We start from the raw sequence: 17,333 nt of genomic DNA on the forward strand, positions 1-17,333 counted from the left end.
TAGGAAATCTCCAAAGGATTAATGGCAACCCTGGCAGCAAAATTCTAAAATGCTTTTGTCAGGGCTCCTCTTTTAACACTTTCTTCTGAGGTAGGGGGTCAATAATTACCTCTTTTACTTGGGAACTGGGACGGACATCTGGGAGTGAGTCCCTTTATTATTAAATGGGGGTTCACAGATTCGATCATAGCCCCCAAGACCTACCTTAACGTGTGTAGAGGACGTTACCCCACCTTTACTAGCAAGAGGTAGGGAAGAGCCCCCTGTCCTTGACGGGGCTTTGCTTCCCCTATCTCACAGAGTCTTCCTATGTCATGTATAGCTCAGGATGCAGAACACCATGCTTGCAGTATACTCATTTTCTGGGGAATGTCAGCCGGGGGAGGGGGGGGGTTCGGGGGCAGGGGATGCAAGGAAGGACAGTAAATGAAAAAATCTGGCCAAATCTAATTAATTAGAATTTCAGGGGTTTAAAACGCCACTTTGCCTGCAAACTGCAAGGAGAAGTGACCAAACACCCTAAAAAAGAAGAACACAGAGGCAACAGGAGCCCAAAGGGTGCAGTATGTCACAAGAAGAGTGATGGAAAGCAAAAAGGATTAGGGTACTCACAAAGGAAGGTTGCACAATGGGCAACCAACCGCTGAAAGCAGGTGGAGACCTATAAACCCGACTCCACTCAGGTGTCTGGCTGGAGCTGGATGCGGTCGCACTCTTGGGAAAAATAACAAAGATCCTATCCAAAGCAAAGGCCACTAGGCACCAACGTGCACCCCTCCCAAAGTAGGGTAAAAAGCACAAAGGGGGTAGAAGGCGCCTAGAAGTAGATAAAACTGAGTTAAAAACAGCTAAAACTAGAAAAAATACAGGTGGCTTTCCTCAATAACAACAATGTGTTGTTACCACCTCAGAGGCACCCCATACCTGGCTTTGATACAAGTCTGGCACTTTATTCGGCCTGAGGAAGTGGGCACAGAACCATGAAACCCATTGCCTGTACTTATTAAAATTCATATTTATATGAGCTAGTTGTTATTGAGATAAGCCACCTCTATTTTTTTTCTATTTTTAGCCGTTTTAACTCAATTTTATCTACTTCTGGGCACCTTCTCCCCCCTTTGTGCTTTTCTGGGAACCTCTTACCCCCTTTATTTTTTATTATTATCTAGTATTTATATAGTGCCAACATATTATGCAGCGCTGTACAGAGTATACATTGTCTTGTCACTAACTGTCCCTCAGAGGGGCTCACAATCTAGTTCCTACCATGGTCATATGGTGTGTCTATGTATGTATCGTGTAGTGCATGTCTGTAAGCAATCATAATCCAGGAACAGGCCAAGACCATTCAGGTATCAAGAGATAAGTAAGAAGCAAAACACAAACTTAAAGGCAGGATTCAATAGGATGCAAGATCTGATTTCCAGATACAAGACAGAGCTCAGACTCATGACTACAGTGAGTTAGCCACAATACAGGGACTAGGCTGGACTGGTAGGGCTCGATGTGTTACCGTTTCAATTCACAGTTATCATATAGGGTTTGATATCAGGATTCTCTCTCATATATTTAGTAGAACATTATTTTAAATTTATAATGAATAAAAAGTAGGTGTGACAGCATAAATACACCAGCAGCATCCAGTGTATTGTGAGCCCTAGTGAGCCTGCTTGTCTCTGGAGGCATAAAGTAATAATAATGTCATGAAAGAGAACCTGAGGTATACCTAGGGTCAAAAATCAAATACTTACCTAAAAAGAGGTAATCTGTTACGATCGGTGTCAGCACACAGAGAGAATCTGATCATTGGTGATCTGCAGAATCACCAAGAATACAGATGTATACCTGATTATTGATGACCTGCAGAATCACCAATAACACAGATATGACTAACCCCTAGACACCTATATAGTGTGAGTGTTTGGTGCAACAGTAATGACTTTGAGTAGGACCACCCAAGGAGCAGGCGGCCCTTGGCAGTATGAGGAATACCTCCCTCTGGGAAGTATGAAGACCTTCCAGCAGCCTGAGACTTCCAAGGGGATGGAGCCCCAGGCTGAATAGCAGGAAGGCCTATCTCTCTAGAGAGAGTGATGGCTCGCAAGGTCGGGCAGGCTAGGTCGGCAACACACGGGAAGATAAAGTACAGAGACAGTAGACTGATTCAGTAACCGGGGACAGGCAGAGTTTGGCAACAGGAAGGCAGATATGCTGAGGTACCGAATCAGAAAGCAAGAGCGAGGTCAACAGAGCAAATGGTCATAACAGGTAACAAATAAGGCCTGGTCTTGGGTGTGAGGTCCGCGGTCTCGACACCCTGGAACTAGTCTGAAGTATAACACAATAGTAACACAGTGTTCCTAGCCTTGGGTGTGAGGTCCGTGGTCTCAACACTCTGGAACTAGTCTGAAGTATAACACAGTAGTAACACAGTGTCCCTATTCTTGGGTGTGAGGTCCGTGGTCTCAACACTCTGGAACTAGTCTGAAGTATAACACAGTAGTAACACAGTGTCCCTAGTCTTGGGTGTGAGGTCCGTGGTCTCAACACCCTGGAACTAGTCTGAAGTATAACACAATAGGAATACAGTGGTAATCTGGCTCAGTGTGAATTCCCAGGTCCTCCTGGTTCTAACACACTGTGGGATCTTACTATGGTCTGAGTGCTTTCATGTAAGTGTTCGCAACGGCAGACAACTTGAGACTGACCAGCAATAACTATATATAGAGCGGCGCTCCCTGACACCACCCAGCGCTGATCAACCAATAGCCGCCCGCTCTGAGATCAGCTGACCAACCTGGTCAACTCATCCCTCTCCGTTTGTCATAAAGGTTCCGCCTCTCCGCGCGCGCTTATTCCTCAATCTGTGTGCACTAGAAGGCCCAGCCACATCAAACGCATGCCGCCGCGTGCAAACCGCTGAGCCGAATGCGGAACCAGCCGCCTTGCTGCCAGTCCGCGCGGCGGCTTTTCCGCAATCTATTACATAATCCTTTGGTTTCCAGACCTCTGCTGCTGCCCAAGACCCTACTGCACATCGCAACCACACTCCTCTTCATAGACGATCGTGCCCATGCTGCACCCCCGCTAGCACGGCGAGGCTCATGCATAAAGAGAAGCGCCATCGCAAGCTTGAAATCCAAGTTCTTGTCGGATTCCTTTGGGTGGTCCGCGCTTGGCATTGGTGGACCGGAGTACAGTATTGATTGCCTCTACAGGATCCAGAGGCTTCCATCTTCTTAGCTAAGAAGGACTGAACGGTTGATATTACTGTATATATTTGATTTGGCTGTTGTAGGAATTAAAAAAATAAGTTTTGTGCATGTGTCTTTCTTTAAAGATGTGAAGCAACAGAATACATATTGTTGGTGGGTAATTGTTTTCCCTACCCACCAGTAGGTTTTATGCTTTCTTCCTTTACTTACATGGTCATTTTAAAAGTGTTTTTAGTTACAGGAAAATAATTTTCCATACCTTAAAAAATCCCACCACAGTAACTTTATCCTTCTGGACAAATGATTCATATTGCTCGGTGGTGTTAAGTAATTCAAACATAGGCCCAATCCTTCTGTTTATCCATGTCACAAAGGCAGAGGCTGTCCTGACACCTGGAAAAGAAAAGACAACTTACAGATATAACATGTTGATAGGTTTTTCTTGCAAAGATGTAATTATTTCCTCAGCTTCAACGTGTTATCGACCTCACCTGGAAATCTCTATATCACAGGGTCACCTCTTTGCCCACAAAAATCCCAGGAGCCACAATCCAATGGTCACCAGCTGAAAAGAGTACATCATATCGACCAGAAGCCCTCTTATATTCTGACATTGGGAGAGACCTATGCCAAACACTGGTGGCAGAGTCAACAACATCCCTAACAGTAACTATGGGCTAAGATAGACACTGATAGAGACCAAACCTATATCAGCTGTGCAAGCATATTTTGGAACTCAAAATATTTGTTAAGAAATCCAGCAGGGGTACTTTGAGCTCTAGGGCCACCTGCAGAACCTCCTTACGGTAGCTGCTCCAGGCTAACTGATTGGCACAGTTACTACACCCAGGATCTAAATTATCAGTTGGGAAAAGTGGGGATCCTTCTACCTACCTGTGTCCCCCTGCTCTTAAGGTGACCATACATCTAGTGATTTGGCTGTACGATCGACCATTCGATTCAATCATTCTATCGAATCGATAGAGAATGAAGTGTGTTCCAGCATGCCCGAACAATGAAAAGTGTCCAATATCATATAGAATCAACTAATCTAGTCAATCAAGCAGGATGGAATATACTGGTCAATCGCACAGAAATCAACTACTGTTCGCACATCATTTGTTAGACACATACAGGCACAACATAGGTCAGATCAATTAATGAAGGTGAATCCCATAGGATATTTCCTGAAGTGTGTGGGCCACTAGTTGATCGGCTTTCGTTCAACCACACTGAAATTGATTGCCCAATAAAGTTGACCGCTTAATTGATTGAATCAACGTTATCGCTAGTTTTATGGCTACCTAACGTATGCCTCTGATTCCTGTCAGCAGCCTGGCCTCCTTGTCATCTTCTGTCAGTGACCCAGGACCTAGCAGTTAGGCCTGGTTTGACCTGCTCTTACCACTAAGGAATGTCAGCAATGATGGACATCATATTTGCACCTCTCCTATGAAGTACCAAGACTCTTCCTCTGTAATTGTCCTGAGAGGCCTGTGGGTTGAGCTGAATTCCTTCTTATGTGATTACATTATTTTTTCTCTGACCCTGCTCATGTCCTCTTCTCTTTATTCATGCAGGGACATAACAGGGATACAAAAGTCACAATTATGATATGGGGTATAAAAGAACCACAGTTCTTATATGATGAATATAACAGCCACAATTATTATATGAGGGATGTAAAGATCACACTTTTTATATAGGGAATATAATGGTTACAAATATTATCTGGCAGACATGTCCAAAGTCTGACCTGCGGGCCAAGTGCGACCTGACAAGACTTTTCCGGTGTCCCATAAAGCTTTCTAGAGTTGTTAATTGCATGTGGTGCCGCTTGCAAGGGCCACTTTGTGCCTCTGCTCTGCCTTCCCCTCCGTTCGCCTGTAGTCCCATAGGGATTACTATAGTATTAAAAAAAAAAAAAGAAAGCCAACGAGGTCCATATTACATTATTTTTCTCTGGCTGTAATTCAAATACATTTTCCCGATCAAAAAGGAAAAGGAGGAGATGGCTGAACAGGCACATTGACATGGTGAGTGAAAGAGAGAGGAGTAGGGAGAAGGCAGTTACTACCACTGTGCCAGCAGCAGTAACAGTTACTTACCACCACTCTGCCAACATCAACAGCAGTTATCATTACTCTTCCAGTTATCAGCAGTTATTATTAATCTTCCAGTATCAGTAGGTACCATCATTCTACCAGCAGCAGCAGCAGTTACCAACACTCTGCCAGCAGAACCCACCACTGGGCCACCTCTAAAGCCAGTTGTAGCAGCAGTTACCATCACTCTGCCAGGTGCAGCCACAACTACCACCACTCTACCAGCTGTAGCAACAGTTACCACAATTCTGCCAGCAGCAGCCACCACCACTGTGCAACCCCCTTGCCAGTAGCAGCAGCAGCAGCAGCAGCTACCACCACTCTGCCAGCTGCAGCAACAGTTACCACCATTCTGCCAGTTGCACCCACCACTGTGCGGCTGTGCCACCACTAAGCCAACTGCAGCACTCACCATCATTCTGTCAGCAGCCGCAATTACCACCACTCTGCCAGCTGCAACTGCAGCAGCACCACCATTAAGCAAGCTAAACCAGCAGTTATCAACACTCAGCAGCAGCCCCCACCACTCTGCCAGAACTTCCCACCACTGTAACACCACTAAGCCAGCTGCAGCCACTCATTAGAAGCCACTATTGTGCCAAGAGTAGACATCGATTATCAGCAGTCACTCATTAGCAGCTACCACTATGCCAGCAGGAGCCATTCATTAGCAGCCGCCACTATCCCACCAGCGGTAACAGCCACTCACTAACAGCCACAACTATTCCTCCAGCAGCAGCCACTCACTAAAAGCTGTCATAGTCATAGTCATAGTGACAGCTGCCACTTAATAGCAGCTGTCACTATGCCACCAGCAGTAACAGCCACTCGCTTGCAGTTGTTACTATGCCACAGCAGCAGCCATTCACTAGCAGCCGCCATTATGCCAGCTGCAGCAGCTGCTCATTGGCAGCAGCCACTATGACAGCAGCAGTCACTTATTAGCAGCTGACATTATGCCATCATCAGCAGCCACTCATCAACAGCAGCCACTATGCAGCAGTCACTGGATATCAACTGCCTCTATACCAGCAGCACTAACTGCTACTGATTAGCAGCTGCCACTGTGCCAGCAACACTTTACCTGCATTCTGAAGGGGACATGCTAACTGCTCACGGTATATGGTTTATTTCCTGTGGAACAGTTTTATGTGACAAAATGTCACAGGCATAGTGTACCTAGCGGCAATTAGGAAAAATTGTATTTAACCACTTAAACCTCCGTGCTACGAATTTCTCCGTCCCTTTTTTCCCCCCTAAAAAACCAGGGACGGAGAAATCCGTACCTTCCGCGCTACCGCCGCTGTCCGCGCTCCCGCCGCTCGTGCACGCCGCCGCCTGCTCGCACGGAGATCAATGAACGGGAAAATCCATTCCCGTTCGTTGATCTAAGCCCCCGCAATGATCGCGCTGCTTCTATTAGAAACAGCGCGATCATTGTGATTCTCCCAGCCTCCTACTGCTTCCTGTAAGCGTCCGGAAGGACGCTTACAGGTCGCATGTAAACAAACACACTGTGGCCATCTTGTGGCCAAATAGTAAACTACACCCTAAAAGCATTTTACATAAACAAACATTACATTTACACAATAAATTAACTCATTACCTCCCACACTCCCCAATTTTTTTATTTTTTTTTTGTAATTAAAAAAAAAAAATACAACAAAAAAAAAAAAAACATAAATAGTTACCTTAGGGACTGAACTTTTTAAATATTTATGTCAAGAGGGTATAACACTGTTACTTTATAAACTGCGGGCTTGTAATTAGGGATGGATGCAAAGCTGAAAAAAATGCACCTTTATTTCCAAATAAAATATTGTCGCCAAACATTGTGATAGGGACATAATTTAAATGGTTTTATAACCGGGACAAATGGTTAAATACATTTCATGGGTTTTAATTACAGTAGCATGCTTTATTTAAAAACTATAATGGCTGAAAACTGAAAAGTAATAATTTTTTCCCACATTTTTTCCTATTTTCCCATTAAAACACATTTAGAATAAAATAATTCTTGGCATAATGTCCCACCTAAAGAAAGCCTAATTGGTGGCAAAAAAAACAAGATATAGTTCATTTCATTGGGATAAGTAATAATAAAGTTATAGACGAATTAATGGAAGGAGCGCTGAAAGGTGAAAATTGCTCTGGTGTTCAAGGGGTAAAACCCCTCAGTGGTGAAGTGGTTAATCTTGCTTAATCGACCCCCTAGCAATCCCAAGAACGGCAATATGGCCCTTAGCCTAAAACGTTTTGACACCCCTGTTTTATGGTGAATACAAAGACCACATTTGTTTTACGAATTACACTATACAGTACAAAAGTGAGTGCACCTCTCACATTTTTGTAAATATTTTATTATATTTTTTCATGGAACAACATTGAAGGTATGACACTTGGATACAATGGAAAGTAATCAATATATAGCTTGTATAACAGTGTAAATTTGCTGTACCATCAAAATAACTCAACACACAGCCATTAACCTCCCTAGCGTTCTGGACGAGCTCAGCTCGTCCAGCAAAAACTTGCTGAAAGTGTTTTGGACGAGCTCAGCTCGTCAATCCCGCCAGGGAGATTTCCTGTTTCTCTGCACCGCCCGCTGCAATTTTCCCTCATCAGAGGGATTCCCAAGGATGGCTGGATGCCTGACTGCACGCTGTGGATAGCGATCTGTGCTACCCACAGCATACAGAACAAGCATCCAGCCACCCTGGGGAATCCCTGTGCAGCTGGCGGGGCAGAGAATGTGCTGCGTGCAGGGATTCCCCCTTTGTGTGCGGACGGGTGTCCGTTCTGTGCAGGGGGATTCCCTATGCGGGCTGGTAGTGGCCGGCGGGGATTCCCTCTGTGCAGGAAGGGGGGAGGGTGTCCCCGTTCTATGCTGGCTGGTAGTGGCTGATGGGGACCCCCCTTCTGGGCGGGGGTCCCTGTTCTTTGCAGGCTGGTAGTGGCCGGCGGGGAGCCCCCTTCTGGGCGGGGGGGTGTCCCCGTCCTTTGCGGGCTGTGGGTGGCCTTTCCCTCCCTCCCATCCCCCGTGCAAGCCCCCCTTCCCCCTGAACCCCTACCCTTGGTGTGAGTCCTGTTCTACTCACCCAGGCTGTCTCCAGCAGCGCCAGCAGAATCCCTTCTTCCTCTAACGCCGAAGTCCCGGCCTGTGACGTTACTGCTACGAGGCTCGGTGACGTCACCAAGCCTCGTAGCGATAATTACACAGAGCATGAGACTTCGGGGAAGGAGGAAGAAGGGATTCTGCCGCCGCCGCTGGAGACAGCCTGGGTGAGTAGAACAGGACTCACACCAAGGGTAGGGGTTCAGGGGGAAGGGGGGCTTGCACGGGGGATGGGAGGGGGGGAGGGAAAGGCCACCCACAACCCGCAAAGGACGGGGACACCCCCCCCCCCCCGCCCAGAAGGGGGGTCAGCATGCAAAGAACAGGGACAACCCTTTGCCCAGAAGGGGGGTCCCCACCGGCCACCCACAGCCTGCAAAGAACAGGGACAACCCCCTGCCCAGAAGGGGGGTCCCCACTGGCCACCCACAGCCTGGGGGAAGGTGTTGGGGGGGTAGTTTGGCACGCCATTACTGGCTACACTACACCTGGCACCCCATAACTGGCTACACCTGGCACCCTATAACTGACTACACCTGGCACCCCATAACTGGCTACACCTGGCACCCCACAATTGGCTACACTACACCTGGCACACTATACCTGGCACCTTATACCTGGCTACACACCTGGCTACCTATACATCTGCCTACACACCTGGCTACCCTGACATCTGGCTACATGTGGCTCCCTATACACCTGGCTACACATCTGGGTATTATACTCACCATTGGCGTGCTGATCCTTCGTCGTGTACCTTTGATAGCTTCCCCAGTGCCTTCTTCCATGTCCCTGTGCGGATTTTTCTTCTCCCTCGGCGATGACATGTCCCCCGGCGATCGGCGTTGATGACACCAGGGTCACACAGCGTCATCAACAAACTCGCAGTAAACACTTTTTTTAGTTGAATTCAATACAATAACCTGTATTGAATTCAATATTAAAAAAAAATGATTGCAAAAAAAAAAAAAAGGGTTGAAAATTATTGGAAATTAATTGAACCACTTTTTGCACGGAAATCCTGGGGAAATAGAACGCCAGGGAGGTTAATGTCTAAACAAGTGGGAACAAAAGTGAGTGCACACCTAAGTAAAGGATGTCAACAATCTGCTCAGTTAGACAGAAGAAATGGTGGTCACTATGGGGATACCATGGTCACATCTTTGACAAGGAGAGACCAGGAGCCAAATGGTACAGTATTGTGGGGTATTAGATGTTAGATTGCAATACAAGAGTATTTATACTCACAAAGGTGGGTTGCAGTCCATGCAACCACCATATATATCACCAACGGGGAAATAACCATCCCTGCTCGGTATTCCAGGTCCTACTGGAACTGGATGGTCGCACTCCTGGTTGGTCCTTATTGGTTGTAGATAACACCACACCCGAAAGGTGAACACCTCCAAAGGAGATGTAATGTATAGTACTGGAGGTGGAAACAAAAAAATGATAAGGGGAAGGGAGGTGTCTTTACCACTCCAGATGGAAAAAGCCAAACCACAGGGTTAATGTAAAAAGTTTAAATTATTTATACAGCACGATTAAAAGGAAAACGTATTTTTAAAAGTTATTCCTGGCGTCCATGCTTGTGACTATACGAGGCACTTGTATTGACCTGAAGAATCGGGCTGAGAGCCGTGAAACGTGTTGTCCTTTTAATCGTGCTGAATAAATATCTTAATCTTTTTACATTAAGCCTGTGGTTGGTTTGGGTTCTTCCATCTGGAGTGGTAAAGACACTTCCCTCCCCCTTATTATTTTTTGTTTTATCACATTACCTATCTTTGGGTGCCTCCCACCTCACCCCCACCCCCTTAATACCAAGTAAGACATCTCTCCCCATGGTCATGTTATTTGTTAGTGTTACAATGCCTCAGCTGTTAATGGGGAGCAGGTGTATTCAATTTGGTGTTATCACTCTTACACTCTCTCATGCTGGTTATTGCAAGTTCAACATGGCACATCATGGCAGAGAACTCTGCCATCAATCATGGCAGAGAAAAAAGAATTGTTGCTCTACATAAAGAAGCTTTCCAACACCCTGAAACTGAGCTGCAACATGCTGGTGGCCAAGTCCACACAGTGGTTTAACAGGACATGCTCCACTCAGAACAGGCTTCTCCATGGTTGACCAAAGAAGTTGAGTGCATGTGTTCAGAATCTAATCCAGAGATTGTCTTTTGCAAACAGACACATGAATGCTGGTAGCATTGCTGCAGAGGATGAAGGGGTGGGGGGTGTCAGCCTTTCAGAGCTCAGACCACACTGCATCAAATTGGTTTGCATGGCTGCCACTTCAGAATGAAGCCTCTCAACTCCCTTCAGAAACTGGGCCACAGGGCAATACAGTAGAATCCCTTTATAGTAAACTCCAAAGGATCAAAAAAGTACTTTACTATATCAGAAGTTTACTATATTAAAATAGGTCATACATTGTATATTTATACAAATGCATTTGCTGGGACCTGAGGACTGAGTTTACTATATCCAGAGGTTTACTATAACTGAGTTTACTATAATGAGATTCTACTGTATTCCAACATGATAACAACCCCAAATATACCTCCAAGACGACCACTGTCTTGCTAAAGAAACTGAAGGTAAAGGTGTTAAACTGGCCAAGCATTAGTGTTATTTTTTTTTCCTTCTTTGGAAACTCAAATAATGCCATGCACAGCAGTTCTGCACCATTACTTGCAGAGAGAGGCAAGGAGTTGCCGGTTAGCTGACACACTGGACTGCTATTGGTTTGTGTTCAATCCTGCCTTTGTTGATTGATTAGTTCTTGTATTTAAACCTAGTGAGCGCCCCCCAGTCATCGCGCGTGATAGCTTTGGCTAGTTGCTGGGTAGTGCTCACTGTCTGATTGATTCCTGTTGCTGACTATTGCTTTGTATCCTGACCACCTTAACCTCTGATTGATTCCTGTTGCCAACCTTGCCTTGTACCTCAACTACGCTGTCTTGCCGCCTGGATTGACCTCTGCTTGGATACGGATTTGCATGAACTCTGCCTGAACTGACTTTGGCCTGCCTTGACTACGCTTTCTCTGGAAAGTGTCTATTTGGACTCCCTCACTGCCTCCAGGAACTCCTAGCACTTCTGCTACTTGCCTCACTTGTCTGGATAGCCTCATCTACTAGGCCTCAGGTGACTATCTTGTATAGTCACCTGAGGCCTAGTAGATGAGGCTATCCAGTGCCTAGTATCCAGTGCCTAGTATTGCATTGCCAAGAATATTTAGGTTGTCTGGTGATTAGTTATCTGTCAAACTGTATGCTACATCTACCTGCGGGGTGTATTGTAGTATTGTGTTGGGCAGGAGTTTGCGCAGGTGTTATGGGCTGGGCTCTGGATCAGTCATATGCGCATACAGCCTGACTTGTGGTTATTGACCAGAGAAGCCTGACAGGAATATAATGGACACACTTGTTATATGGGGAATATAATCTCCACACTTGTTATATGGTATATTATATGCTGGGACGATGGGTTTTAAATGCCATAATTCTCTTTAGCATAGAACTAATGGTGCATGTAGTCAGCCCAGTCACGTTTGAACTTTGGATTTACAATATCTCCCCATCACCCAGAGTATGTTCTATGTCATGTTTTAGGAAAGTGGTGATCTTATTTATTTAGCTAGCATGCCTGTGAAACCCTGCTGAATTGGCAATTAAGGCATCTAATTACATTTATTCATGTTTGCAACAGAATGTTTCTCCTCTGTATGTCCAATGTATATAAGCTGTGTTTTTTTAACTCTGGTCAGTATATGCAGGAACCAAGTCCGATGAAGGCTTATCAGCCAAAAGCTTACTTTTTACTTATCTCTAAGTTAGGCAATAAATGGTATCATCCTGATTCAAAACATCCTGCTTTTACTGGCTAACATGGTACAACACTCTACTGCTTTTGTTATGTGGTAAAGATAATGGCCACACTTGCTATTCAGGGAATATAACGCCCACACTTGTTATATGGGGAATATAATGGACACACTCGTAATATGGGGAATATAATGGACACGCTTGTAATATGAAAATTATAATGGCCGCACTTGTTATATAGGAAATATAATGTCTGTGCTTCTTATATGGGGAATATAATCACCACACTTGTTCAACGTAAATATAATGGACAAAGAATTAAAATGGTGGCACTTGTCATATAGGAAATATTACTATTATTACTGATTTATAAAGCACCATCATATTCCATGGCACTGTACAAAATAAGAAACAAACATGGGTACAAAATGATACAATGTTATATACCAATATACAAAATACAGAGTAGGTACAAAATACAGAATTTGGTAATTACAGGGACAGAAGTAATATGAATAAAATGTGAAAAACATTCCAAGACACAAAAGGGTGAGAGAGCCCTGCCCTTGTGTGCTTACAATCTAATGTAAGCTACAATATAATGGAATGCTTCTTATATTGGGAATATAATGGCCACACTTGTTATATGGTGAATATAATGGCCACACTTGTTATATGTGAATATAATGGCCACACTTGTTATATGGGGAATACAATGGCTGCACTTCTTATATTGGGAATATAATGGCCACACTTGTTATATGGTGAATATAATGGCCACACTTGTTATATGTGAATATAATGGCCACACTTGTTATATGGGGAATACAATGGCTGCACTTCTTATATTGGGAATATAATGGCCACACTTGTTATATGAGGAATACAATGGCTGCACTTCTTATATTGGGAATATAATGGCCACACTTGTTATATGGTGAATATAATGGCCACAATTGTTACATGGGGAATATAATGGCCACAATTGTTACATGGGGAATATAATGGCCACAATTGTTACATGGGGAATATAATGGCCACAATTGTTACATGGGGAATATAATGGCCACAATTGTTACATGGGGAATATAATGGCCACAATTGTTACATGGGGAATATAATGGCCACAATTGTTACATGGGGAATATAATGGCCACAATTGTTACATGGGGAATATAATGGCCACGCTTATGTAGGATAGAATGGACATGCTTGTTGTATGGGGAATATAATGGCCACAGTTGTTATATGGGGAATATAATGACCACACTTGTTATATAGTGAATATAATGGCCACACTTGTTATAGAGTGAATATAATGGCCATGTTTGCAATATAATTATTTGGGTACTATAATGGCCGCGCATACATGCAAAAAGGGCGCCTGGAAAAAAGAGCGCGGGATATAGACGAAATTATAAATTTTTATCTAAAACAATATTTTTTGTTTCTATATTATAAATGAAAATCAAGTGCTAAATATGTTGAATTAACAGTACTGAAATGGCAAAATACCGTCTACAACAAAAAAAGATATTTACACTTGTATTAAGCATAGTAATACAACTGTAGACAGTACTGGTATTTTACTGCAACTATACCTAACTGTACTCTCACACAGAATTCTCCCTATACCTATCCCTAACAACTAGTCGCTGATGTTTGTACTTTGATGTCCCAGCGTTTCACTGTATATAACGACTGCAACATTTACGCCAGTAAATTTGTGAAAGATAGATGGTGCACGCTTTTTCTTTCTTCTTGTGATTACATAGTTTGTGTCCTTTCCGCTTTAACTGAGCAGAGCACACGTCTACAAGCGGCTGCAGTCATACTATGCAGCATCAGGTACTACAGGGAGACGGTTTTTAGCATTGTTGCCACAATAGACTCCTCACCTGACTATTGCTATTTTTTTGAATGTTTTGGGAAGTGCCACACATAAAATGTTGCTTTTTCCTCGATGAGACAAGACATTTTTACTGTTGGCAGGTGATGTAGCTGCTGCATGCTTTTTTGGCAGTTGGAAACAGCTGTAAACAGCTATTTCCTACAATGCGGCAAGGTACACAGACAGGAAATTGCCAAGAGTACGTACTCAGAGTTTCTTGTGGGAGGGGTTTCACCACAATATCAGTCATACAGCGCCCCCTGATGGTATGTTTGTGAAAAGGAATAGATTTCTCATGTAAAAGGGGGTATCAGCTACTGATTGGGATAAAGTTCAATTCTTGGTCGGAGTTTCTCTTTAAACCTCCCTGGTGGTGCCTAACCCTAAAACCCCCCTGGTGTTGCCTAAATATCCCCACTGCACAAACACCCTTACACACATAGAAACGATATTATATTAGATACCATAAAATACTTTGCTACAAATAACATATATAGAATCATTTATATATTTTTCATAGAATAAATAGCCTTACAATCACATACACATCAAAAATATTATGAATAGTAAAAGTTATATATTTGTAATAGAATAAATAACCTTACAGTCACGCACGCATTAAAAATCTTAAAATAACGGTAATATTAAAAGCAATATACTGTATTGGTAAGATAATAAATCTGAAAACTATAATCTACGCATTATAATTCTGAAAACAAGGTTAATACAAAAAGCGATATATATTTGTAATACAATAAGCTTGAAAACGATATTTAAGCATTATATTTATGAAAATGAATTTAAAACGATAAAATAAGTGAAAAACGAAAATGTACTTATTACACTCCTGAAAGCGAAATTTAAAAGCGATAAAATAAGTTGAACAGAAAGTTAAAACGGTTTTGTAAACGATATTTGTCATAAACCTTACTCTGTAAACGAAAAGTTTTATCACGATCCCTGTAAACGCTATTTGCCAGGCGCCCTAATGTCTTTGCTTACGCCGAATCGCCGATATTTTGCATTGCAGTCTATGGTGCACCCTTTCTGTCCATTAGCCATATGCGCCCTTTTTTCCTACTTCCAATGGCCGCACTTCTTATATGGGGAATATAATGGTGAATTGCGCAGAAAAAGTGGGATCAGCGCATCACCAGGCCGCCTCCGAATGGCCTCAGCTCAGAGATGCGCTGAGCCCCCCCAGGAACTACAAACGCACCTTGAACCCAAACAGAGGCTCTGCATATACACCAAAGGAAAACTAACAAGTGGGAGCAGCTGACCAGAATTAAATCAAACATAGCAAAGAAATGAACAGCGCTACTTAAAAACAGATGAATGCTTACCTGCAAAAAAGTGCAGACCCCACTCATGGGATACAAATACACAATGAGCACACATACAACCTGTCTACCACTTGGAGGATGTTAGTTTCCACTAACAGCTTGCATGCAATTTGTTAGGTACTCGTCCCTCCCACTGTCGAAGAAGTCTTTCCTCCATGGGAGGGGACCTAACACTAACTAAAACCTACCTATGCATATGCATAGCCTGGGCGCGCTACCAGTAAAATTAAGAATTGCGCAGAAAAAGTTGGATTTTTTGCAGGTAAGCATTCATCTGTTTTTAAGTAGCGCTGTTCATTTCTTTGCTAAGAATATAATGGTGACACTTGTTATAAGGGGAATATATTGGCGACACTAGTTATATGGGGAATATAATGGCTGCACTTGTTATATGGGGAATATAATGGCAACACTTATTATGTGGGGAATATAATGGTCACACTTGTTATATGGGGAATATATGGCCACACTTGTTATATGGGGAATATAATGGCCACACTTGTTATATGGGGAATATAATGGCCACACTTGTTATATGGGGAATATAATGGCCACACTTGTTATAAGGGGAATATAATGGCTGCACTTGTTATATGGAGAATATAATGGCAACACTTGTTATGTGGGGAATATAATGGCCACACTTGTTATATGGAGAATATAATGGCAACACTTGTTATGTGGGGAATATAATGGCCACACTTGTTATATGGGGAATATAACGGCCACACTTGTTATATGGGGAATATAATGGCCACAGTTGTTATATGGGGCATATAATGGCAACAATTAATGCAGTGCCCAGAGCTGATCAGTCCAGCACTTCACAAAATAACTCAGTGCTCCTTGCAAAGTGGACTTTTCCCAGAAGAACTGAAGAAAGCAATTATAAAACCCCTCTTGAAGAAACCATCACTAGATCCTGATTCTGTGACCAGCTACAGACCTGTGGCAAACTTACCATTCCTATCAAAAGTTATTGAGAAAGCAGTCGCCAACCAGCTAGAAGCCAGGTTTACAGATAACAACATCTTTGATACTTTTCAGTCAGGATTCAGGTAAAGGCAACGCACTGAAACGGCATTAGTCCGAGTAATGAATGATCTACTTAGTGCAAGGGACAAGGGTGATTTCTCAATTCTGATTCTTCTTGACTTGTCTGCAGCATTTGATACTGTGGATCATGAAATACTAATCCAGCAACTGAAGAATTACTGTGGCCTAAGGGATACTGTTCTTAGCAAGTAACGTGCAATTAGCCCAGAAGCATCATGACCCCTGGTAAGTTCTAACGAACTTGCTAAGGGCTAGTGTAATGATCCACTCAGCTGCCTGCGCACGCAGGCAGCTTTTTGACCACTGTTCAGGTCTGCATTCTGCAGGTCTCTGGAAAAGAGACCTTTTGTCCGTTTTGCAGCTTGCTGCTGCTGAGGGATTTGCATACGTTTGTCATGCAAATTGCCTAGCCACATCCTTTGTAGGCTTGCTCTATATATACCATGTGATTCCACAGTACGTCGCTGGTCATAAGGGTTTGTCCTGTGAAACACTCCTGGAGTGTCAGCCATGCTTATTGTTTGAAGATTAGCTTAGAGTAATTCCTGGGACTGCGCTAGGCATCCTTGCTAGAGCAGTCAGGATTGTATTATTTGTATTGCCTGTTCTGTCTCTCTTGCTGTACTTGGATCGCACTTGCTCTGGCGGAAAGAGCAGTGGATTCAGCTCGCTCTGTTTCTATACTTGGATCACACTCGCTCTGGCGGAAAGAGCAGTGGATCCTGCTAAAGCTATCTTGCTATACTTGGATCGCACTTGCTCTGGCGGAAAG

At 43.6% G+C, this 17,333-nt stretch overlaps 1 protein-coding gene across 1 annotated transcript in view; it reads right to left on the bottom strand.

The window, feature by feature from the left end:
* PDILT (protein disulfide isomerase like, testis expressed) overlaps window positions 1-17,333 on the bottom strand; it is a 102,717-nt gene that overhangs the window by 62,411 nt on the left and 22,973 nt on the right. The window contains exon 3 of the mRNA XM_068246862.1: window positions 3,475-3,608. Coding sequence (XP_068102963.1) covers window positions 3,475-3,608 — 134 coding nt within the window. The remainder of the gene's footprint in view (window positions 1-3,474; window positions 3,609-17,333) is intronic.

The sequence above is a fragment of the Hyperolius riggenbachi genome, chromosome 7 (genome assembly GCF_040937935.1).
Source record: "Hyperolius riggenbachi isolate aHypRig1 chromosome 7, aHypRig1.pri, whole genome shotgun sequence".
Classification (NCBI taxonomy): Eukaryota; Metazoa; Chordata; class Amphibia; order Anura; family Hyperoliidae; genus Hyperolius; species Hyperolius riggenbachi.